The sequence below is a fragment of the Lynx rufus genome, unplaced genomic scaffold (assembly GCF_022079265.1).
Source record: "Lynx rufus isolate CCGP_SWC_20201006 ecotype Redwood Valley unplaced genomic scaffold, mLynRuf1.p SCAF_18, whole genome shotgun sequence".
Lineage (NCBI taxonomy): Eukaryota > Metazoa > Chordata > Mammalia > Carnivora > Felidae > Lynx > Lynx rufus.
In genome coordinates this window covers 37,912,980-37,939,499 of record NW_025814832.1, presented here as the reverse complement: position 1 = coordinate 37,939,499, position 26,520 = coordinate 37,912,980, and the positions used below count along the sequence as shown (strand labels likewise).

The window sequence follows — 26,520 nt, the reverse complement described above, 5'->3', positions numbered from 1 at the left end:
TGTAGAATTCAGGCTTTCTACATCCACAGAGAAAAGGGCTGACAAGGTTCCTGCTTTTGGGTAAGAGGGAGGAAGGACCACATTGATGAGGCCACCAGTCACTGAATAGGGCATAGGCCACACTCTTTTTCCAGGGTGGGAAACGTGTACCACCCAGGAAATATCATTGCACCCAGTAATAAGGAGACAGGCAGGCCTGTGGTGAGGCTCTACATTAAGATGATTAGACTGGAGGGATGCCTGGGTGGCTCAGTCGGTTGAACGTCTGACTCACAGTTTTGGCTCAGGTCATGATCTTATGGTTTCGTGGGTTCGAGCCCTGCACTGGGGTCTGTGCTCGTAGCATGGAGCCTGCTTGGGGATGCTCTATCTGCCTCTCCCCCACTCACGTGGTGTCTCTCTCTCTCTCTCTCCCTCAAAATAAATAAAACTAGACTGCATTTTTGTGAATGGGAATATTCCCCATAAACAAGGACACTGACCAAAACCTATGAAGAGAGGACCCTGTCTCTGAGACCTCTAGTGGTAGAAAACCTGCTTTATTACACCCTACCCAGATGTAGCCAATCTTGCATGCATAACTTTGTGGAAAAAATAGAGATCTTTTGTCAACCTGGGGGACAAGCTGCTAATAAGATATGAGAGGGGAATTTAATCCTTTTGATCTCCATCCCCCCACCAAAACTCTCTACTGAGCTCCACTTTCAAGAAAGCTTTGTGCCCCTGTGAACATAGGACCCTAGAATCTAGGCTACTGCATACCGAGTATGCCCGTGAACATAGGACCCTAGAATCTAGGCTACTCATGCCCGTCAGCCGCACAACCCTAGAACAGCATTCTTCATTCTCTCCCAGTTGACGGAAGGAGAGGAAAGGGAGGAGGTTCTCCCCGGAGACTAACTTACTCCAATACCACCCATGTGCCACTACTCGTGGAACCAGGGAGCGGGGCAAGCTCTGTAGGCGCAGCACGGTGGATAACCTGGCAGCCTCAGCCTGCCAAAGGAGTGACTGACCCAGGCTCAGGTAGCGGTTCTCAACAGAGTTTTTGTGGGCTAAGCGTTCAAACTCCCTGCAAGTTGAGGTCTGACATGGCAACTGAACTATCTTCGCTGACAGTGGCCAGGAACAGAGTACTGTGGGGGGAGGATATGGGAGCAGTGACACTCTGAGAGCTCACAGCTGGGCTGGGTGCTCAGCCTGTGCTTTTGTGTTCACATGTGCTTTTGGGAAACAGGTCCATTTTCATCACCAAATATAAAGGCTCCATTTTGCTGAGGACGCCAGGCCACTGAGGTAGTATTATAGCTAATCTGTGATGTTAGCTACTCCTGAGTAAATTCTATTGCTCTCACTGCCACCAAGCCAATCTTTAGGTTTCGGCAGCAAAAACGGTGAGCTCTGAAGGAATTCAAGTCCATTTGGTTGGGCAGAAACCTGGGCTACCGCTGGCAGCCCGGAGGCCCCAGAAAGGAAGAAGCCCCATCGGGCTGGCAGCGCGTAGCCTCTAGCTGCCAGTCCATACATATGGGGAGGCACACGGGGTGGCAGGCGTCTCTTCTGTACCTCCATGGTTCAACTGAGAGCCTGACCGAGAGTACGGACCAAGCTTCCATCCCACTCCTAATCTCCACGTGGTGCCCAGGGTCGTGTCGTGCCTGCTTTGCTACTACAAACAAAGCCATAATGAACAATGTTTTATGTCTCTCCTGGTAAACTTGGAGAGTGCTCACGGTGTTCCCCAGCGGTGGGGTAGCTAACTCCAAAGGTCCTTGAACTTAAAATGCTGACAAGTAAAGCTACATTGTTCTTCAGAATTGCACATTTCACGCTGCCATCAATGACAAAGCCACCGTGTTTTCCCATACCTTCACTCAAGTTAGTAACAAACTTCTAGATGATCAGCCCAAGTGAGAGATGAGAAATGATATCCCACTGTTTTGATTTACATTTCTTTAATTGCAAGAGAGTAAACATTTTGTTAATGTCTACTGGCCTTTCGTATTTATTTTTCTGCAAAATGCCTGTTCAAATCCTTTGTCTTGTCTGTACTGGACTATTAGTCCTTCTCACTTATAAAAGATCTTTGTCACTTAAGGTAACTTTCCATTTGTGGTGCAAATATTTTTCCTCAGTTTGTCATCTTTTGAGTTTGATTATAATATTATTTTTCCACTCAGAATTTTAAATACATATATCCACTTTTTTTCCTCTATGGCATCTGGGTTTTATATCTGTTTAAAAAGAAAGTATCACAACAAAAACATAAATTAATCCATGGTTTCTTATTGAAGCTTTTTGGTTATTGTTTTTTAAAAAAATCTCCGTTTATCTGAATGTTTTTGCCAAGGCAGGGAGCTAGGCTGAAATTTTCTAGGTCCTGCTTCCTTCTCTGACATGCAGTGCTATCATTGCTAGATGCTCACATGTGTTTAGGTCTATTTCTAGATTTCTTTGTTCTACTCTACTACCCTAAAATCTTATTTTTATTGTAGCTTCGAAAATGTTCGAGTATTGGGGCACCTGAGTGGCTCAATCGGTTAAGCGTCCGACTCTTGATTTTGGCTCAGGTCCTGAGATCAAGCTCTGAGTTGAGCTTCACACAGCGCATGGAGCCTGCTCGGAATTCTTTCTCTCTCCCTCCCCCCGCCTCTCTGCCCCTCCCCAACATGTGCTCCCCTTCTCTCTCTCAAAATAATGAACATTGAAAACAAGTGTTCCAATATCTATTCCTTTCTTCCTCATACCTACTTCCCTTTTCTTGCAATTAATTTTCCTAGATGATATATTAGTATCATTTTGATCAAGCCTGTGTGCCCCTCGAGGAGGGAAAATCTTATTCAAAATGCAAATGAATATTAATTTTAGAAGATTAATATAATTAACATAATACATGGTTTCAGAAAATGTAATATACACATCTAAACATAGGATATATCTTTATCTTTCATTTACTGAGTATCCTTTCTATCTTTTTTTTTTTTTAATGTTTTTTATTTATTTTTGAGACAGAGAGAGACAGAGCATGACCAGGGGAGGGGAAGAGAGAGAGGGAGACACAGAATCCGAAGCAGGCTCCAGGCTCCGAGCGGTCAGCACAGAGCCAGATGCGGGGCTCGAACTCACGGACTATGAGATCATGACCTGAGCTGAAGTCGGACGCTTAACCGACTGAGCCACCCAGGCGCCCCTCCTTCCTATCTTTAATAAAGTTTTAATGATTCCTTTACATGATCCTAAATATTTCTTGTTAAATTCATTCCAGTTGTTTGAGTTCGTTTTTTTTTTAAATTTTCTTTTATGTTTATTTATTTTTTTGAGACAGAGAGAGACACAAGCATGAGCAGGGGAGGGGCAGAGAGAGAGGGAGACACAGAATCCAAAGCAGGCTCCAGGCTCTGGGCTGTCAGCACAGAGCCCGACACGGGGCTTGAACCCACAAGCCGCGAGATCATGACCTGAGCCGAAGTCAGATGCTTAACTGCCTGAGCCACCCAGGCACCCTGAGAGTTTTGTTGTTATGGGGATCTTTTCATTACAATTAAAAAATATATATAAAATGTAACCAGATTAAGAAAGAGAACTTTATCAATAAACCAAATACATCTGAAGCTAGTGTGTCCCACTCCCAGGCAGTCATTATCTTGACTTTAGGGTTATTATCCCCTTTTCTTTATAGTTTTACCACCCATGTGTATACCCCAAACAGTAGCTAGTTTGGCTTTTGAAAACTCAGTAGCAAGAATAAAACTAGCTGCATGAGCATAAGAGCAATGCTGTTACTATTAAAAGAAGGTTCCCAGGAAAAAATAAACCTGTCTCTGTGTCACAGCTTCCAAGAGCCTCTTCTGGTGAAATCCGAGGGTGAGGGCATGAGCAAGGTCTGGAAGACACTGGTCTCACCACACTCTGGGTCATCTGGTAGGGCTGTAAGCAGGTATGGATCCAAAGTGGACTGCTATGGACTTCCTGCTTCTGTGCCATTTGATTATTCTGTGGTATAACTTGGGAAAATTCTCAGCTCTCCCCATTGACTTAGGATATGGTCCTCTTTGGTAGGTTATCATTTGTCTACCTGGATTACTGCTTCCATGGCTTTATTGGTGCTTTATTCTCTATTGTTCCTCTTTTCTCCATGGGTTTATGCTTTAAAAAAAAAAAAACCCTTTGCCATAGTTTTCATGGAGGTAAGCAGGGAGCAAAATTAAATGTGTTCATACAATGTTATTTTCACTCAGAACTCCTACAGTATTTTCTACATAGTTACTGTCACATAAAATGTATTGTTCAATATGGCAGCCATCTTACTTAGTTTTCAGATTGTTTCTGATAGTTTTTCAATTTTCTTGGGGTTTCTAAGTGTCTACTTAGGTCAACTGCATATAATTATGCCTTCATCTGCCAACATGTACATACATACACATACACACACACATGTATATGTATATGTATATGTATATGTATATGTATATGTATGTTTTATTTCTCTTGACAAACTCCATCAGTTAATACTTTTAAGAAAACTTGGGAATTCAAGCTGGCGCAGCCACTCTGGAAAACAGTATGGAGGTTCCTCAAAAAACTAAAAATAGAACTACCCTACGACCCAGCAATTGCACTACTAGGCATTGATCCACAGGATGTAGGTGTGCTGTTTCAAAGGGGCACAGGCACCCCCATGTTTATAGCAGCACTATCAACAATAGCCAAAGTATGGAAAGAGCCCAAATGTCCATCGATGGATGAATGGATAAAGAAGATGTGGTATATATATACAACGGAGTATTACTCAGCAGTCAAAAAGAATGGAATATTGCCATTTGCAACTACGTGGATGGAACTGGAGGGTATTATGCTAAGTGAAATTAGTCAGTCAAAGACAAAAATCATACGACTTCACTCATATGAGGACTTTAAGAGACAAAACAGATGAACATAAGGGAAGGGAAACAAAAATAATATAAAAACAGGGAAGGGGACAAAACAGAAGAGACTCATAAATATGGAGAACAAACTGAGGGTTGCTGGAGGGGTAGTGGGGGGGGGTAGTGGGAGGGGGGATGGGCTAAATGGGCAATGGACACTAAGGAATCTACTCCTGAAATCATTGTTACACTATCTGCTAATTTGGATGTAAATTTTTAAAAATAATAAGTAAAATTTAGAAAAATACTTTAAGAAAAGTTAAAAAGAGGGGCACCTGGGTGCTCAGTCTGTTAAGCATCTGACTCTTGATTTTGGCTCAGGTCATGATCTCACAGCTCGTGGGATTGAGCCCCACATAGAGCTCCACACCAATAGCACCAAGCCTGCTTGGGATTCTCTCTCTCCCTCTTTCTCTGGACCCTCTTCTCCAATCCTTCTACCCACAACTAGAAGCCCAGTGAGCCCTTCTTCTACGGATGTAGGAGGCCTGAATACTATGTTAGTGGACCCTCTGAGGGTTTAAAAGCCCTAGTGCCAGCGAGAGAGAATCAGAAATACTGACTGGCACATCCTCTCTTCTATTCTAGATGTTGGTTACTTGTGTTTTCCCCTTTGTTTTTTCTTTCCCGATAATCTCATCAGATGGGCTCTAAGGTATGTTTATTTTCTATTTCATCAAATATTTAATAGTAGTTCTTAATATTTGCTTTCTTTGAGGTGACTTCTTGAGATGTATGCCTAGCTAACTAATTTGGAGTTTTTCCTTTCTAACGTACACATTGAAGGCTATCAATTTCCCCTAGGTACTCTTTGGTTGCAGCCTACAAATTTCAATGTATGTAGTATTCTCATAAACTCTCAATTCAAAATGTTTACTAGTTTCCATTACGATTCTTCTTTGACCATTTGTTATTTATTTAAAAGTGTATTGCTTAAAAAAAAAAAAAAAAAAAAAGAGGTTAGAGTGGGAGAGAACCAAAGCATAAGAGACTCTTAAAAACTGAGAACAAACTGAGGGTTGATGGGGGGTGGGAGGGAGGGGAGGGTGGGTGACGGGTATTGAGGAGGGCACCTTTTGGAATGAGCACTGGGTGTTGCATGGAAACCAATTTGACAATAAATTTCATATATTGGAAATAAAAATAAAAATAAAAAAATAAAAGTGTATTTCTTAAGTTTCAAGCATATAGCTCTTGCATTTCTTTAAAGTTTTACTATAAATCTCTGTATCCCCAAATAATATTTTAACATGATATCAGCATATACGCTTTGAAACTTTACATAAATTGAATCCTACTCCATGTATTTTTTAAGAAAAGAAGTGTTTTCACTCTCTTGTAAACGTATGAGAGCCAATCTCGTTGACACTTACTCTGGCCTCACTGCTGTATATAATAGCCCATTACAGAACCACATCATAACTTGAAGGTGCCTCATTATGGGCATTTAGGGACTGTTACCAAATTTCACCATTACAAAATATTGTAAGAAACATCTTCCTACAGGTCTTCTCATACACACATGTAAGGTCTCTCTGACGTACTTAATTAGGAGTAGAATTGCATTTTCAACTTTGTTTTTGCCAAATTATTCTCTAAAATGGTTGCAGTAACCAGTATACTATTGCTCTTTTATCAACAGTGTATCAATTCTCTTCCTGTTTATGTCACATATTTACCAATACTCTTTAAATTTTTAACAATCTGATGGGTGTGAAAGAACAGACCCTAGTTTTCTTTTCTTTTTTTTTAATTTTTTTTTAACGTTTACTCATTTTTGAGAGACAGAAAGAGACAGAGCATGAGCGGGGAAGGGGCAGAGAGAGAGGGAGACACAGAATCCGAAGCAGGCTCCGGGCTCCGAGCTGTCAGCGCAGAGCTCGACGCGGGGCTCGATCTCATGAACTGCGAGATCATGACCTGAGCCAAAGTCGGACGCCCAACCGACTGAGCCACCCAGGCGCCCCAGACCCTAGTTTTCATGTGCATTTATCTCATCTTACCAGGAAGGTAAAATACGTTTTCATATTTTTTACTATTTGTGTCTCCTCTTCTGTGAATTATGTTTGTATCTGTAGCCTTTTTTCCTACTAAGTAGTTTGGTTTTTTTTCTTTTTGAACCGTAGAAGTTCTTGAATATACTGTGAATACTAACCCTCTTTTGATTATAGTACAAAAAAATGAATGTACCTTTAACCTTTCTATGGCTTAGTTTTCTTAGAATGATTTATTATTACAAAACTCAAACAACAGAAAACAATCCACCGTTCACTGATCTATACATATGTGATAAAACTACATAATAAGAGGGAATAACAAACACTTATAAATTATGGTTATCTCTAGGGGTGCCTGGGCGTCTCAGTCAGCTAAGCATCTGACTCTCGGTTTTGGCTCAGGTCATGATCTCGTGGTTTCCGGAGTTCAAGCCCTGTGTTGGGCTCTGCACCAGTAGCATGGAGCCTGCTGGGACGCTCTCTCCCTCTCTCTGCTCCTTCTCTACTTGCACTGTCTCTTTTTCTCTCTCTCTCAGAATACATAAATAAAAAACTTAATAAAAAATTACAGTTATCTCTAGAAGGAGGCAGGGTAACGTGAACAGAAAGTAGATGTAATAATGATAATGTTCTTATTTGTAAATTGGTTGATGAATTCACAGGTGTTCCTTTAATTATGACCCATTATTGCTTATATATTACAATCTTATGTATGTATCAAAATATTAAACGTGAAAAAGGAAAGTCATTTGTAACTGCAGATACACAGACACATAAAGGTACACTTATTCTTACCTGATCGATAACAGCTTATAAATGGAAGAAATAATCCCACACTTAGGTACATTTTGGGACATAGTGAATGAATCAGGAAGGAAAGAAAGCAATGGAGAGTAAGAGAAAAGGATGAAGTGTGGAAGGGAGGATGGAAGAAAGGGAGAAGGAAAGAATATAGGAAAGAGGCAAAGGAAAAAGGCATGGAAGGAAGAAGAGAGGGAAGTAGAGGAGCCAGAAAGGAGAGAAGGAGGAACTGTCTTCATTCCAAAATCATAAAGAGAATCTTTTGTATTTTCTTCGTGCAGCTTTGCTTTTCACCATTTAGGATTTACTCTGCCTGGAGGGGACTATAAAGATACGGGATGTGTAGGATACAAAAAATGAAATCCAATTTTCCTCTATGTAGATAACTCAAATTGCCTCATCACACTTGGTACTGAAGAATTCATCCTTTTTAATGCTACTCTCTATCTATTATATTTCCATATATGGTCTGGTCTCTTTTTTGGATTGTTTACTCTGTATCACGAGTCTATTTATCTTTGTATCTACACCACAGCATTACTACCAAGTAAGTTTTGTTACCTGGTAGGACGAGTCTTTCTACCCTGTCCTTCAAATTTACCCTTTCTATTACTGCCCTTGTCCATATAAATTTCTTTCTTTAAAAAAAAAAAAATAATAAGTTTATTTATTTTGAAAGAGACAGTGCATGAGTGGGGAGGGGAAGACAGAGAGAGGGAGACAGAGAATCCCAAGCAGGCTCTACAGCTGTCAGCGCAGAGCCTGATGCAGGGCTCAAACTCATGAACTTTGAGATCATGACCTGAGCCGAAATCAAGAGTTGGACGCTTAACTGAATGAGCCACTCAGGCGCCCCTCAATATAAATTTCTTAATCACCTTCTCAAATTCAGTAGAAAGCCCGATGATAATTATCAATGCTATCAAAATTACTTTATGTAGTAACATGAGGAAAATTAACATTATTAAGACACTGAGTATTCCTATACATGAACCTGAGATGTATTTTCCATTTATCTAGGTATGCTTTCATCTCTAGTATTGTTTTTCAACAAAAACTTTATAGTTTTCTCAAAAAAATCATAACTTATCATTATTTTTTAAATGTTATGCAACTGTTAGATATTTAGAAGGCTCTCAAAGCTTTATTATTGACTATCACAATAAGCAACCATTTTAAGAATAAAATATCTGGTTGACTTTCTAGACTGTTCTTTAGGGCCAAATCTTAGAGGTCTGTCACCTGGAAGTTTTTGAGGAGAGCACTGAGGAAAGTGAAAGTCCTATTACTAATTTCTATTTTTTCTGAATCTCGGTGTCTAATTTTTTTAAAATTCAGAGTATTCTAAGGGCACCTGGATGGCTCAGTCGGTTAAGTGTCCGACTTCAGCTCAGGTCATGATCTCGCAGTTTGTGAGTTCGAGTTCTGCATGGGGCTCTGTGCTAACAGCTCAGATTCTGAGCCTGACTCTGATTCTGTGTCTCCCTCTCTCTCTGTCCCTCCCCAACTTGCACTCTGTCGCTCTCTCTCTCAAAAAAAAAATAAACATTGAAAAAAAATTTTTTTTTTTAATTCAAAGCATTCTATTTTGTCTCACTTCATCATATTAAAAAAGAGTTCTTTTGGGGCGCCTGGGTGGCTCAATCGGTTAAGCGTCCGACTTCAGTTCAGGTCATGATCTCACAGCTCATGAGTTTGAGCCTCGCGTTGGGCTCTGTGCTGACAGCTCAGAACCTGGAACCTGCTTCAGGTCCTGTGTCTCCCTCTCTCTCTGCCCCTCCCCCACGCACACTCTCTGTCAAAAATAAACATTTAAAAATAAAAAAAGAGTTCCTTCATATATATGACCAGGTGTGTCATACCAATACAAATATAATTCATGATATAATTTTATAACTTTAAGTAACCTGTTTAGAAGACGAGTCCTAATGACAAACCAGGAAGAAAAAAAAAAATACCTTGATTTAAAAAAAAAAGTCAAATTCCATCTTCCATTAGAATGTTTAAAATTGAGAAATGAATTTATAAAAGGTAGGATTTAGTCACTTTAAGTTACGTTTGAGTATTGGAGTTTATTTAGCAACATTTAGCTAAGCGCTAGTTCGCAAAGCACTGATCTCTGTCACCAGAGACACGGCTGCTTAGTCCACCACCAGTAGCTTCCGGATGATCGCTGAACAGAAGAAAGTTGGGGCAGAACTGTTTTGATCATATCTCGAGGTAAATGGAAGAAGGAGCAACAGCCTTGGACTCTCCTTGTTCTAGCGTGGTAAAAGAGATCAGTAAGAAGTAGAAAAAAGGTATTAACTAACCAGAATTTCAATAAAAATGTGAAAAAATAAATAAAATCTTAAAAAGAAGTAAAATAAAGGTATGCCACCCATTCAGCTCTCCTCTCCCAGTGAGCACCATCTGTAGCACCTGAACTCAACCCTCTCTTTTTTAATCCTAGGAAGAATTAAATCCATCCCATTTGTGAAAGCCTCTATGAGTAGCAGCAGTTACATTCAAAATAAGAGGGAGAAGGGGCGCCTGGGTGGCGCAGTCGGTTAAGCGTCCGACTTCAGCCAGGTCACGATCTCGCGGTCCGCGAGTTCGAGCCCCGTGTCGGGCTCTGGGCTGATGGCTCGGAGCCTGGAGCCTGTTTCCGATTCTGTGTCTCCCTCTCTCTCTGCCCCTCCCCCGTTCATGCTCTGTCTCTCTCTGTCCCAAAAATAAATAAACGTTGAAAAAAAAAAATTAAAAAAAAAAAAATAAGAGGGAGAAAAGAAAGAAAATAAGTATCCATAAGATTTATGTGAGGAAAACACACACACACACACACACACACACACACACACACACACACCTTGGAGCAATCCTTAGCAGATGAAAATTTAGCAGGTGTAAACGACTTTTCTTAAAATACTTTCCATTGAAAAACAATAAAACTTTGTAACATAAAATAAAACACAGATGTGGAAAGCAACACAAAATCTGTGTATATTAACAAAATAACAGTGTTATATCCTCGGAATGGGATATGTAGAGGGGCATAAAATGATTCTTACTTTTCACTTTGAATAGTAATTGACATTTTTTTACCATAAGCTCATAGTAGTTTTGTAATAATAACTTTTTAAAGACTAATTAAAGTTAAATCCACTAGAGCTAAAAAGTAGAATCAAGCCACAAAATTTATCTGTTTTTTTTAAGTATCTGCTAAAGTCACACAGCTCTGGGTCTACTTAGGAGATGAATGATCTCTGGACATTCAACTCTAAATCACATGCCTAGCACAGTACCTGAAACATTCTAGAATATTAAATGTGAATACTCTATTCAATAAAAATGCTTTTTACTTTAAAAAGTATTTTAATCTCTTTCCATCTTCATCCAGTCCTTTATCACAAAAAATACATATTTACTCATGTTACATATCTCATGGAGGGGAAAACGAGGCCAAGAAGAGTTAAACGTAACATGTAAATGGCCTTTTCAATACATGAACTTCCATTATTAAGAGACTAATATTGCAAAAGGGAGCGCGGCCCACCACGTACAAGGCTCAGAACTCACTTACCTGGTGTGTCCTAAAGATTCTCGCCATATTGGCAGCATCACAACAGGCTTAACCGCACACTCCAAAATAGCTAAAGCCAATGCAAATTCTCTGGGTTTGCTACACATCTGAACTGCCTTGATCCAATTCGCCCTGTATGTCAGAAGAAGAAAAAAAAATTCTTTCACTTGTTGGTCTTCAATTAAAAGCACAAGAGTTGTGATTCATGACTCCACCTCATAGGGCAGATGTTTCTAGGCCAAGCAAGTATCAATACACTGCTACTGGAAGTTCCTAACTCACCGAGTCACAGATTTTGAACACTACAAGGAATCCCAGAGGTCAGTTAGTCTTTCAACTCCTTAAATGTTCTACAGTGTTCTGGAACTTTGTCTTGCCTTCACTTGACTCCAGGGATAAAGACTTTGCTTTCCAGAAATCTTCCAAATGCTAATGCTGGTTCAATAACTTGGAAGTACACTCACATCCCTCATGTCCTCAGTGTTTTGCTGCCTAAACTGACTGCATTCAATTTATTGGTAACAAGTTTAAAGTGAGCACCTGCAATAAGCATTTCACAAATATTTAGTATATTCACAGCAATAAATGAACCTTAGTGTCCTTTACCTGTGTGAAGCCCAATTTGGATGAAGAAAGGATGAAGGGATATTGTTTTCCAGTTGGGTGATAGTCAGCCTCAGTGTAGATATAGTAAGAACTTTGGACCCATGGACAGAACCATTCCATTTGAACTCTCCTGCTGGAGTCAGACAGAATTTATGTGCAAGATGCCTTCTCTTATCATGATCTTCTCTGTGCTGGTGCTTATTCAAAGCAAATGAATTGGTGGAGTACTGATTGTGGTAGACTCGATACTTCCCTTCTTGACCCAACTTAAAATAATTGTTGATATTTCCTTTCATGACCACTTCCTTTTTGGTGCTCAACCGTGAAATTTCTCCTTGAGAGTTAACTACCAGTACCTGACCAAGAAGATAAAGAGACTCATTATTCATATCAAATATGTAAACTTGATCAACTGTCTTTTAATAATTTGTAATTTATCATTCCAAATAAGGTATACCTTATGACTGAACTTTTGAAATGTTACGTTTATTTATTTTGAGAGAGACACAGACAGGGGAGGGGCAGAGAGATAGAGAGAGAGAGAGAGAGGAAGAGACAGAGAATCCCAAGCAGGCTCCACACTGTCAGCACACAGCCCAACCTGGGGCTTGAACTCACGAACTGTGAGATCATGACCTGAGCCCAAATCAAGAGTCAGACGCTTAACCGACTAAGCCACCCAGGTGCCCTGTGAACTTCTGAAATTTATAAGCGAAATTAAAAGCTAAAGCTAACTGTTTACAATTAAACAACCAAGATCTTCCCACAAAGAGAATCTCTATTATACGTCAGACATTATTATTTTCATGCATCTCAAATACACACACAAAACTGCATGTGTATATCATTCACCAATCGTTAGTTCCAGCCTAAAAAACACAGGTTAGGGAAGAAGGAAACCATGGCATGTACTATTCCCCAAAAGATGTATTCCTAAAAATATCTTTTCTTCTGCTCCTTTTATCATTCCAGCTTTAGCATAAGAGCCCACAGATACTTTAAAATCATGTTTTCAAACAGTTGATCCCAATCCTTTAGTGAACCATGAAATCGACAGTGGATCATATTCAGCTTTATAAAAAACAAAGTATAATATACTCGAGTAGACTAGAAGAGAAAACACCAGAGTGCATCACACACAGTAAGGTAAAATCCTTTTTCAGGAAACTACTGAATAGGAGTCCTGGGTTACTAAGAAAAATGTCATACTAAGGGTCAGAGTGAAAAACCAGCTTGAAAACTGCTGCTTTAAAGCAACTCCTATAGGGGCGCCTGGATGGCTCAGTTGTGTAAGCATCCAACTTCAGCTCCGGTCAAGCCATGATCTCACGGCTCATGAGTTCGAACCCCGTGTGTCGGCCCTGTGCTGACAGCTTGGAGTCTGGAGCCTCTTTGGATTCTGTGTCTCCCTCTCTCTCTGCCCCTCCCCCACGTGTGCCCTGACTGACTCTCTCTCTTTCTCTCTCTCAAAAATGACCATTAAAGAAAAATAAAATAAAATAAAGCAACCCCTACAATGTTTATAAAAGAATATTGTATATTCTTGCATATCTACCTTGTAAATAATTGTTAAATGTGGGAGACACATTGTGGCATTATTCTGCCACCCTGGCTAGCTGGGGGGCAAATACTAAGTCCTAGCTGGGGTGCCTGGCGGGCTCAGTTGAGGTTTTGAGTTCGAGCCCCACACTGAGTATGGAGATTACTTAAAAAAAAATTTTTTTTTAATTACTAAATCCTAGCTTCGGTCTTTTTGTTCATAATCAGAGCTAGGATGCTGTGCTGTTCTATGCACTGTACTCTGCTACTATAATGGGGCAAGCAGAGACCCATCCACTAGCTGCAGGTTCAGCTAAATTTATTATAACCAGAACTGAGCATTAGGTCATCTATAACTCTTTACTAAAGCTCACAAACAGGGTACTCATTACCATATGTGTAAAAGAAGGCTCTATCTCTTTAGAATTATATACAATAAAAGTAGCCATACAGAAAGAAAGTATACCACCCATTTATAGCATTTCCCTGCATGAACTGAAATTTGGGTACACAACTATACTTACTGTAATACAGGATGAAACTAACCACTTTCAATCTGGTTACCCACTACACTCTTGGAAGGAGAGCAACTAGAATTCAAAAGGAGGTCTACAAACTTCCCATCCCTATTTTTAAGGCATGATAAATAAAATTATTTCACACTCCAGAGATTTTTGTGTTAAGCAGAAAAAACATACCTCTTTGCCCTCCTTAAATAATTTATTTGCTTCATGGGCTGCAGCAGCCACCTGTTGGCTCTTCAGCTGACTCAGCTTGCTGTCTGGATTCCGTAATCTGGTGATAATTCGAGTTGACCCAGATGTCCCTCTTCCAGCTCCAGGAGACTCACTTATCTCTCCATTAGACTTCTCTGATTTGAAATCACCTGTTAGCAAACGAAAAGCCAAAAAGTAAATGCTAAGAGTAAGTAAGTTATAACAATTTCTGATTTATCCAGAACTCATACCTGATGCACATCTAAGATCCAGAAAGTAAACAAAGTCCTTGAATAGCCAAAGCAAATGTATTCATTCTTAAGGGTTTTGCTTAGAAGAAAGTATGTCAGAACTTTACTGTCATTTATTATTTTACAGAAAATTCAAACATGCCAGGTTATCTGTATCAAAGCACATCTACTAGAAAACATGAAGGGCTGCTACGAATTTATAAACATCGTAACTCAAAATGCACACTAATAAAATGTTGCCTCATATGTTCAATGTGGATTTTGTATAAAAAGTAAATGGTATAATTAATTTTAGAAAGATGTCCACTGAAATTGTTTAAATACATAATAGTTTAAAGCTTATAAACATAAATGCCAAGTGAATTTTTACCTAAGAAATCTAGATAGTTATCTGTGTATACAAGTAATTATACATGTGAAATCAACTAAATCAGGTTTTTTTAATGTTATAAAGACCTCTCACATTTTCATAATAACTTAATTTTTTTTTTTAAGTGACAGATTGTTATGCCAAGGGACATTTTCTGCTTTTCCATGAATCTCACTTTGGCTGAGAATTTCTCTACATTCTTAAAACTTCTGCATCACTATCCAATTTCCACTGGCTAGATAGCTGAACAAGATTTCTCTTTTCAATTTAAAACTTTTTAAAATTTGGGTCGCCTGGGTGGTTCTGTTGGTTAAGCATCTGACTTCGGCTCAAGTCATGATCTCACGGTCCATGAGTTCGAGCTCCACATCGGGCTCTGTGCTGACAGGCTCAGAGCCTGGAGCCCGCTTCCAATTCTGTCTCTCCCTCTCCCCTTGCCCGTCCCCTGCTCACTCCCTGGCTCTCTCCTCAAAAACAAACGTTAAAAAAAAAAAAAAATTATAAAGTTTTTTAAATTAAGAATTGTGTGGCACTGGAAAATGGAAGATAAAACAGAAAACTTACTATATTTTATAAAAATTGCATTTTGAGTAGAAAAAAAAATTAGAATGGGAAAACTATTTTAGAAAATATAAAATTCAGGAAAGCATTTCTTAATTTTATCTGACCAACACCCCTTCTTTCCTTTGGAGATATGCTTTTCCCCTACTTCAGTCATATTATTCAGCCAGGGCTACAAAATAATTATCCTGCTATATTGGGTAAACAATGTCACCCAGCTTGGCCAGAGAGAGCATATCACTGCCTGGCCACAGTGACTGTCCAGATCTGGCTATGTGGCCCCAGCCATTCAGCCCACTACTCTAATTTTCAAAATCTGGTGACAGATAAAGCCTCTTGCTTTTTTAAAATTCTATTTTATTTTATGTACGTATGTATGTAATCTCTACACCCAATGTGTATATATGTATGTATGTAATCTCTACACCCAACATGTATGTATGTATGTATGTATGTATGTATGTATATAAACAATCTCTACACCCAATGTGGGGCTCAAACTCTCGACCCCAAGACCAAAAGTTGTGTGCCCTTCTGACTGAGCCAGCCAGGCACCCTGGTCTTGTTTTTTGTGTTAGTGGGCAGAAAGAGTATAAATTAGGGGTTGTCTACTTTTATCTCACAACATGGAAAAAAGTTTCAACAATAAGAGACAATAAGTTATTGGGGAGGGAGGGTGGATAAGAGGAAGAGGAAGACCCATGGTAACCTCGTTTGGCTCCCACGGTTCAATAATGCACCTGAGGCTGTCTGTCACTCCCTCTAGACTTCCCAGAAGCATCAGCCAATTAAATTCTCTTTTTATTGTAAGCAAGTCTGGTGGATTTCTGTCACTTACAACCAATAAATTCTAAATAATCCAGTAGAATATTTAAAAATGTTTGAGCCCAAAATATGGCACTAACTAAATCAAGGTAGGGTAGAGGTATTATCAGGTGTTTTTCTGGCCCAGGTTGAAAAGCCAGAAACCTTCGATGTGTGACATCAAAGCGGTTGGTCAGACTATCAACAATTTTCTCTTGGGTCTCAGACCATGAGCCTACCAATGTTGAAGTTCATACCAAGATGTTGAACTACAGTAGCTATTTCCTGGGACCATTAATACGGCCCTACAATAAACACTTCATAGAAAGCATCTGATCTAGGCTAAATTTCCTAAAAGCAGCAAGGGCAAGCACAGTGCTTTTTAAGAGAAGCCCTTCAACTAAGAACCTGAGAGTCCATCCTTTGACACTTTGCTAAGGTGCCTTTTTTTTTTTTTTTTTTTAAGTTTATTTCTTTATTGAAGTAATCTCTACTCCCCATGTGGAGCTAAACTCAAGGAACCGAAGATCAAGAGTCGACCCGAGGGGCACCTGGGTGGCTCAGTCGGCTGAGCGTGCGACTTCTGACTTTGTCCGACTTTGACTTCGGCTCAGGTCCCGTCATGATCTCATGGTTCGTGAGGGGAGTTCGAGCCCCACACTGGGCTGCCTGCTGTCAGCCTGCTTCCGCACAGAGCCCGCTTCGTTTCCCCAGCTTGAGCTCTCTCAAAAATAAATTAATATTAAAAAAAAGAGTTGACCCCCAAGATCAAGAGTCACAAGCTCTTGCAACTAAGCCAGCCAGGCACCCCTGACACCTGCTAAATTGCATGCAAATAAGAGAAAGGAGGTATAAAATTCATCCTTAGGGGTAAGACTTGAAGTGGCAGAGAAAGGGAACAAGGCCTGTCCAACATCCCCTACCCAGAGGTCACATTCCTCCCATTATAAAGGAGTGAATCGCTTCCATGCAGCCTGGAGGCAGAGTACAGAGCGGCTTTAAGCCAGCCTCTGGAGCTCTCGTTGTTTAAGGATGGCAGGAGGCAGAGGCCTAGGCAGACTTTATTTACCTGAAGGCTAGGGAATCTGGTCGGAAGAGCAGACCCACAGAGCAAGCACGGTGGCTACACCTTCAGAGACCCTGAGCAGAGTTTCTGGGTATTAGGTGCTAGGCTGGGAACCCAGGCAATCTACCAGGGAGTGAGTGCTACTGCCAGAAAAAACTCCCAATCTGCCATGCTGAGAGAGATGATTATTTAAACCTACAGCAATCCCCAGCAACCCATTCTGGAAAACAGCCAGCAAGAACCAGGCTGCTAAAGCAGATTGGCCTCTGGAAGGGGGATCTTCCCAGGTACTTCTCACATTTCATCCACAGCCATCCTCCAAAACACCAAGGGCAGCCAGATTCACCAGAGAATACCTTCCACTATCAGGATAGCAAGTGTTATAGAAAGTTTAAATTCATAATCTGGCTCACAGATTGTGAGATTGAGAGAAGCTACACCCAGACCGAATCAAAAACAATACACAATACCCAGAAGAAGTTCTAGATAAAGTTACAATTACCAGATGTACTTTTGGGAAGTTTTTGAAAACCTCTTCAGTTGTGGTGAGATCTTCACAGTGTGTTCAGCAGAGACAGTTTTAAATTTGAGTAAATATGTTTGTGCCGAGCTACCAAAGGGTAGAGCTGTGGGTACTTGTTTCCTATCTTTGCAGCATCCCTCTTTCTTTGGAAAACCACTCCTACCCCGCTCCAGTCATACACTTTTGCTGGAGCCATCAAGTATAATACCTTGCCTGCCCTGGCCACAGGAGTGGGAACAATATGTCCAAGATAGGCCACTCAAATTTCTTCCTCAAGGACTTTTGATTTGGAGCAGGAGTAGGGGCCTTGCCTTTGGGTCACAGACCTTGGAAAGATAGGAATACAAACCGCTGGTGCCATCTTCCCTGCCACTTGGAAAAAGCCTGTCTGCATCAGGAGAGAATGAAGTTAACACACAAACACATGCCGATCAAAAGGTGGGAGAGAAAGAGAGGAAGACAGAAAAGCTTTGATACCTGGGGGTCCAGGTATCTGAACTTCCCAATTACATGAGCTAATTACATTCCCTTTTCACTGAAGCTACTTTGAGCTGGTTTGGCAGCTTGCAACTGAAAAGAAGTTCTAATTAAAACAGATCTCTATCTCATACCATACACAAAATTATACAGGATTAAAAACAAAGTTACAGAAGTACTATGTGAAATTACTATAAAACATGTACATGCTTGGGGTAGGGTTTTCCTGAGTAAAACACAAAATCCAGAGAAACCTTAAAGAAAGAAATTTAACTATATAAAAATATCTGTATAACAAGAGAACAGGAAGAGTTAAAAGCAAGCAGTGACTATGTAAGTATACACATAAAATCAAAGATAATAGCCATAATACATAAAGCATTCCTAAAACTCATTAAGAAAAACTGTCAAAACTCAACAGGAAAAAACGAACAAAAGATAGGAATCAGCAATTCACTGAAAGTCCAACCAACACATAAAAAGAAACTCAACCATATTAGTAAGCAACGATATGCAAATTTTTAAATGAAATATTTTTCACCATTCGCAAAAATGTAAAAGGCGGATGATGTTGAATTCTCCTTCGCATGTATGAAGAAATAACCTATTATGTAAATTATTGGTATAAATCCCTTTTAATGTACAATTAAGCAGCAGTCATCACTATTTTTAAAATGTACCTACCATTTGACCCAGCAATTTCACTTACTGTTCCTATACTGCCAGAAATACTTACATAAATACACAAAGATATATGCTAAGGATGTTTAAAAAAGCACCACTATTTGTAACAAGAAAAAAACTGTTAACAGACTCAATGTCCACTAATAGAGAAATAGTAAATAAATTACTGTTCATCCATACTGTGGAGTACCATGCAGCAGTTAAAAAAAAAAAAATGAACGAATTCAATGTATATCATGAAAAGGTCCCCTACATGGAAAAAAAGCAAGATGCAGAACCATACATGCAAAATGATTCCATTTTTGCGAAAAAAATGAAATAAAATAAAAATAAACCTTCTTGTAAACACACATACATTATGTAACCACGTGGAAAAAAATAGAAAATGTTACACACCAAACTGTTGACAGTGGTTACCTGTGGGGAGGGGGTCGTAAAAAGATTTTTTCCTGTGTGCTTTTGCATTTTTTTAAATAAAGACAATGAATGCAAGTGCTATTCGTGCTTAAAAAAAAAAAAAAAAAGAAAAAAAGCAAAAAAGGCAAAGAAAATCTAGGTCTTCCCACCCCATCAAACTTTTATTCAAAAAATTAAAAATTAAAAAAATTAAAAAGCTCGCTTGAATGGATGAAGTGTATTCTTACCTATCTCTTCTTGAATAGAGACAGGTGTATGAGACTCTCTTTCTCCATTTTCAGGCTCATCAGCTGCCTTAGCAGATTCGCTCTGGGAAGAATTTAGTTCACTGCTGCTGTTACTGTTTTCCAGATTAGGCTGGATGGAGGTAGTGGTAGCACTAGTGTTACTGCTGTCACAGGTCTTGTTAGGGTCTTCTAGAAAAATAGAATATCTGATTTTTAGATTAGAAATCACATGAAAAGCCACTGCTTTGCCAGAAAAGACATTTCGCTGTTTTAGGTTTGCATTACAAAGCTAGATTTCAAAAAGAAAAGCTGCTCACGTAGGAAGGATGTAATGTCTGAGATTTATAAGCAACACCCTAGGAGTTGTTTTTTAAGCCTTTCAGTCTATTAACTCAGACTCTTAGCATCTTAGTCTCTAGCACAAGGCAGACAGCCTTTCAGTTACCCCAGGGCTGAAGAAGAAGAATAAAGTGATAGAATTATCCCACAAAATGTAGAAATGGTTTTGAGATAATCCCTCAAAATCTGAAATTTATATTCTTTCCAAAAAGTAGTCAAACGGTATTAGGAACAGTATTAAACAGGATTATTTATCTCTAAGATTTTCTGCTTGAATTCTGTGTTCCCAAATTAACTAGAAGGTAATGCTTAAGTCATTGTAAATTTTAAGAACAATTTAATAGTTAGCAGTAAGAGTACTGCTCCTAAAAGAATCATCAAAATGAACACTACCATGAACGGAGAGCCTAGGTCTTTCCATGGTAGTTCAGAAATTAAGAGCCCTCTGTATTTCCCTCCCTCTGTATTTCATTTTGCCACTAAGATACTTTTAAAATAATCCCCTAAATTAAAAAGTGGTGGGCCGTATATCACAAAGGCTATCTCTAATGAATAATGAGTTCCTAGTTTTTTTTGAGAGAAGAATCCCAACAACCTGATAGGAAAATGAGAAAATCTATAAGCAGTCACAAAAGAAGTAAAAATGGCCTTGAAACATATGGAAAAATGCTCACTTAATTCAAACTAACAGAAATGCAAAGGAAAACTATACGGAGCTTCCTAGCTATCAGACTGGCAAAATTCCAAGTCTCACAATACATTCAGGTGAAGAGGCAGGCACTCCCACACACAACACTGTGAGAGTGAAAAATGGGGCAAAGCGCATAAAAAGGAACTGACAATATCTACACGTGCACTCACTCGTAACCTACCAATCCCATGTCTAGAAATCTATCCCAAAATACGCTGGCAAAAAAATACTAAATTACTTATTTACAGAGCTACTCATTCCAGCATTATTTATAATGGCGAAAGACCAGAGACACAATGTCCATCAATGGGGCACTGGTTGAAAAAAAGGTGACACACACATGAAATATCATGCACCATAACAGGACTAGGGAAATCACTATATCCACATATGAATGGTTAAATGTAAAAAAGCAAAGTGTGAAATAGTACTTATAGTATGCCAACTTCTGTGTAAGAAGGGGAGAAAAATACAAATTTAAGGACAGATTTTTGCCTTTACTTATAAAAATTTTAAAACACTGGAAAAATAACCAAAAATTAATAAAAATGACTACCTAAGAGGGAAGGAAAGGAAATGATTACCTAGAGAGGGAATATACACAGTTACACAGTTTGATTTTGGAATCATGTAACTGTTTTACATTTTTTTTAATTAAAGTTAGAAATGCAATCCCTAAAAATTGAAAACTGAACTAAACCTAATTGTATATCAAGTTGTTGACATAACCATAAAATAAAAATTATTTTAAGTGACTTTGAAACACAGTACTTTGACTATACATCCTTAATGGAAATACAGCATAAGGATGAATAGAGAGCTACAAAAAAAAATCTGAAATGCTATTCAGTGGTCTTACTGTCAACAGTAATATTGACATTACAAAATTGCTATGATATACAAAATAATTTGCTTTTTTCTTTTTAAGTTTATTTGAGAGTGCACACATGCGCATAAGCTGGGGAGGGGCAGAGAGAGAGAGAAAGAGAATCCCTCTGTCAGCACAGAGCCCAACATGGGGCTCGAACCCATGAACCATGAGATCATGACCTGAGCCAAAACCAAGAGTCAAACACTTAAACTGACTGAGCCACCCAGGTGCCCACAAAATCATTTCTTATTAATGTATACCACGGTATTAATATTAATAACATTATTATTAATGGACATCTGTATGAGAATAAAGCAAAAATGTAAGTTACTATACTCTGTTAAGAGCTAATAAGGCTTTCAGTGTGAGAGAAGTGATGCAAGTTTAAAAACAAAAACAAACAACAAAAAAAGAAAAAAACACCAAAACTAAGTATGAAATCCTCAATCTGAATTGAAATGTCAATATGAATTGATGGTCTTTGTCTTTTCAAAAATACTTATTTGCTAACACCACCCACCAAAAAGGCCTAGAGGCAGTGACAGCCCAAAGCAGTAATACTCTGGGTCCAGATTGTGGTCTCTAAATATCATTCCCCACTAAAAGGAACCACCAGGGCTTCTTGGAGGAATGACTAATTCCAGGTCTGGAGAAAGAAATACATAAGGGAAGCCCCACACGTCTTATTCTGCCAAAAAGTGGACACGCTATCTAAGGTTACCAGGGTTATGGAAAAAGGACTCAAAAGCCAACACGAAGGGGACTGTGGTCAATTTAAGCAAAATAAATAACTACAACTGAATGAAAGAAACTGAATATATGAAGGTCCAGGATCTCAAACAGATTCTTAAAATGAGAAAGCCATGCCCTTGTGTAAAAGTCCATAACTCATGACTCACCACTGAAGGTAGCTGTTATACCAACTCCTGACTCTGAAAATTAAAATTAAAGAGAAATAATTTAAGCATTTATTCCTGCTCTGACTACAGTTCAAGGTATTCACACAGCCTTGGTTAATGAGGGAAAATTCTCCACAGAGTTTCAGTTAAAAAAAAAAAATAGAAAAAAAAATCAATGTATTATAATCTCCAAATAGATAACTATTTCTGAAATGACCATGAATGAATGAGAGGTTAACAGGAAATTTTATAATGTCACTACGTGAACTCACTGATCAATTTCACCATTTATAAAGGCAAAACAAACAGACATCATATCATGAGCCTTTTGATGCTATATGATTTGAAGTACCCAGAGCACATAGCTTATGGAATATTCTTGCCAAAAACAGTTAAAAATGAATGTAATCAAGCTTTTAGAATAAATTAAAGAACACTAAGAAGAAGGAAACAGACAAGTTCCAAATGCAGGATACCCATAGCAGGATTACACTAGTATTCTTCAACAAGTCAACAGCGTACAGAAAAAATTGGGGGAAACAGAGTACTCTAGACTAAGAGGCTCAAGAGATGTAAAACCATATGTAATGGGGCACCTGGGAGGCTCAGTCAGTTGAGCATCTGACTCTTAATTTTGGGTCAGGTCATGATCTCACGGTTGTGAAACCAAGTCCTGTGTCCGACTCTGCATTCAGCGTGGAGCCTGCTTAGGATTCTCTCTCCCACTCTGCCCTTCCCCCGCTTGTGCACAGTCTCTCTCTCTCTCTCTTTCTCTCTCTCTCTCTCTTTCCCTCCATCCCTCCCTCCTCCCCTGCCTCAAAATAAATAAATATTTTTTTTGAAAAGGTTCTAGGGGTGCCTGGGTGGCTCAGTCATTTAAGCATTTGACTCTTGATTTCGGCTCAGGTCATAATCTCACAGTTTGCGGGTTTGAGCCCCACATCAGGCTCTGCGCTGATAGCATGGAGCCTGCTTGGGATTCTCTGTCTACCTCTCTCTCTGCCCCTTCCTCCCTCTCTCTCTCTCTCAAAAATAAATAAACATTTTGAAAAAAGAATATATTTTTAAAAGGGTTTTAAATAATATGTAACACAATACACCTGCTATCAAGATTAAAACAGCTAAAAGAGAAATATACAGTTTTTTAGCAAATCATGTAAATCAATTCAACGAAGCAAAAGCATGTGAATTAGACATCACTTTGAGCTCCAGTATCAATAGTCTTGATTCTACTGTGTATCCCTTATAAAAACAAAACATGTTAGTGAACACAGGTTTCAGAGTGACAATTCACTTCAGGCAGGGGAGAGGGAGGCAGGGAATATGACTGGGGAGATGATTACAGATGCAGGTTAGTTTCAAAGCAGGACTTAGCTCTTTGTTTTAAGTGACAGGTTCTTAAGTATTTATTTTCATTATCATTAAGCAATTTAAAACCTTAATGAATAAATTAAGGGGGACTATACAATGGTCAATGATGAGTACAATTAACTAAGGATTATGATTTATCTAACAATGTACACCTAGGGTCAAAAAAGAAAACAATTTTGGGGCACCTGGGTGGCTCGGTCGGTTAAGCATCCGACTTCGGCTCAGGTCATGATCTCACGGTCCGTGAGTTCGAGCCCCGCGTCGGGCTCTGTGCTGACCGCTCAGAGCCTGGAGCCTGTTTCAGATTCTGTGTCTCCCTCTCTCTCTGCCCCTCCCCTGTTCATGCTCTGTTTCTCTCTGTCTCAAAAATAAATAAACGTTAAAAAAATTAAAAAAAAAAGAGAAAACAATTTTTTATTTCAGCAAAAAAAGGGCGGAGTAAAAAAAAATCATGGGTAAAGCAAATATGACAAAATCTTGACAATTTTCTGTCTAAGTGTTAGATATATGGTAGTGGGGGTGCAGCCATTATACTGTTCTCTTAACTTCTGTGTATGTTTGAAAATTTTTATAGTAAACAAATTTTATGTGAAGGATGGAAATAATTTAATATCTGACAGCTGCAAACCACTAACACAATCAACTAACTCTTGTTGGAAAAATGCATATATCTGAAACAAAAGAAGTCTCACATGAATAATATCAAATTCTTCACTAACCATTCTTTTCACAGCTGTAAAGTCTAGATTTGTAAAGCGCAGCAGTCCTAATTTATAAAAGTCTAATTAACATCTTCTCAAATAATGAAACAATATATAAAGATAACCATCCCAAGAAAGAAAGAAAGAAAGAAAGAAAGAAAGAAAGAAAGAAAGAAATCCCCTCATTTATGAGCTCAGAGTTCAGAGTGTACTTTCTCACAGAAAAATAAGAAAAAGTGATTAGATTCTACACCAGCCCACAAAAACTTTTTTAACATAATATACTCCAAGTATGGTTTTGACTAAGAAAATACTTCTGGGGGGCACCTGGGTGACTCGGTTGAGCACCCGACTTTTGATTTTGGCTCAAGACATAATCTCACAGTTGTGGGATCGAGCCCCACATCAGGCTCAGGCAACCCTGCTTGGGATATTCCCCCCCCCCCCCGCCCTCCCCTGTTTGCGTGCACGCTTATGCTCAAGCACTCTCTCTCAAAATAAGTAAGTAAACATTAAAAAGAAAAGAAAAGAATTCTGGAATAGGAACTTAAGAGATTCTGACTATACACATCTTAAAATTCTTTAGAGAAAGTGTTTTCTGCTAGTAGGGAGATAATGGTACTTCATAAAGAACAGGGAATCAATCCCTTGCCAGGTATTCTGATATTTAAAAAAAGCCAATAACCCACTGAAAGCAAATGGGAGTTCAGATTCTATCCATTTAAACTTTCGAGGTGACAATAAGCTGAGGACTACCACAAACTCATAAAACATATAGCTTTTTTGTTAGTTTGTCCCCAGTTAATTTGTCTTGAGTGGAAAACAGTGTTTTCCTCCATTTCAGTGTAGAATACTGATTTTGGGTTTTGTTTTGTTTTTTTTTAAATAATTGTTCTAGGGGCGCTTGGCTGGCTCAGTCAGAAGCGGGTACAACTCTTGATCTTGGGGTCATGAGTTCAAGCCCCACACTGGGTGTAGAGATTACTAAAAAATTAATAAATAAACCTTAATTGTTCTAGAACTCTTCACTTCTTTATTTCATTTGGCTACAGAATTAAAGGAAATATGAACCGTTTGCTTCAAAACACCACCAAGAAGGTACTGTCTACCGACATACATTTTTTAATATTTATTTATTTTTGAGAAAGAGAAAAAGAGAGAATGCGCACACAAGCAAGGAGGGGAAGAGAGAGAGGGAGACAGGAGGATCCGAAGCAGGCAGAGCCTAACGTGGGGCTTGAACTCACAAACCATGAAATCATGACCTGAGCCAAAGTCAGACGCTTAACCTACTGAACTACCGAGGCACCCCCACCCCTGCAACATATACATTTCCAAATGTTCCAAAGGCCAAATGTTCTAGCCCTATGGCAAATATTGTAAGTTTTGGTACTTACGATACCATTTTCATTAGACATGATGTAAATGAGTAAAAATAAGGTAATTTTGTAGTCATCCCCCAAACCAAAAATACCCCTTGATCTTCAACGTCTGAACATTAACACCAAAGCCTAAAAAATTTCTAAGCAAAGTACTACAAAGAGAAAAAAGTAAATTTTCCTTCTGAAGGTACTAAAGGAATTTTTTTAAGGAAAAAAATGAGGTGAAATAACCAGAATGTATATGACTAGAAACTAAAACCAAACATATTAAAAAGAATAAGAAACAAAAGAGTATTTAGCTGCAGAAGTTCCCAAAGCCTTTACCGATCAACTCAGTGAGCTAAAATGTGGCTACTACATGAGATCAACATCTAGTACCAATAGCTTCTTACCCACTGAATTTCCCTTGTAATAAAATGCAAAACTAAAACAAAGTGCCTATCTTTTAAAATGTCATTATCTCAGAAAGTTAAGAAATAGATTAAATCAATGTTCTTTTAGTTGAACTTTATAGATGTTAGAGTTTCAATATGTCCATGGAAACGTTTTCAAACAATTATAGTTATGGAAATAAAGCCAGTTTTATCTACTACTCATATGTTCCTAATCCCAGTGATTAAATCTAGAGGCATAGAGGCATGACAGATACTGTATGCATTATGTTTGAATACAAACACTCAAAGTGGATTTGAGTTTAAAATGTTAGAAAGTTATGTGTCCTTCTCTCTCCACTTATGAAT

The 26,520-nt window shown here is 38.8% G+C and overlaps 1 protein-coding gene across 8 annotated transcripts in view; it reads right to left on the bottom strand.

Moving 5' to 3' along the window:
• Nucleotides 1-26,520, bottom strand: part of BPTF (bromodomain PHD finger transcription factor) — a 148,881-nt gene that overhangs the window by 58,942 nt on the left and 63,419 nt on the right. For 6 of the 8 annotated variants that reach the window (XM_047081573.1, XM_047081574.1, XM_047081576.1 and 3 more), the window contains 4 exons: nucleotides 19,527-19,715; nucleotides 14,129-14,316; nucleotides 11,892-12,247; nucleotides 11,286-11,417 (listed from right to left, as the gene is read on the bottom strand). In XM_047081573.1, the coding sequence (XP_046937529.1) occupies nucleotides 11,286-11,417; nucleotides 11,892-12,247; nucleotides 14,129-14,316; nucleotides 19,527-19,715 (865 nt within the window). The remainder of the gene's footprint in view (nucleotides 1-11,285; nucleotides 11,418-11,891; nucleotides 12,248-14,128; nucleotides 14,317-19,526; nucleotides 19,716-26,520) is intronic. The other 2 variants (XM_047081577.1, XM_047081579.1) reach the window with 1 other exon arrangement.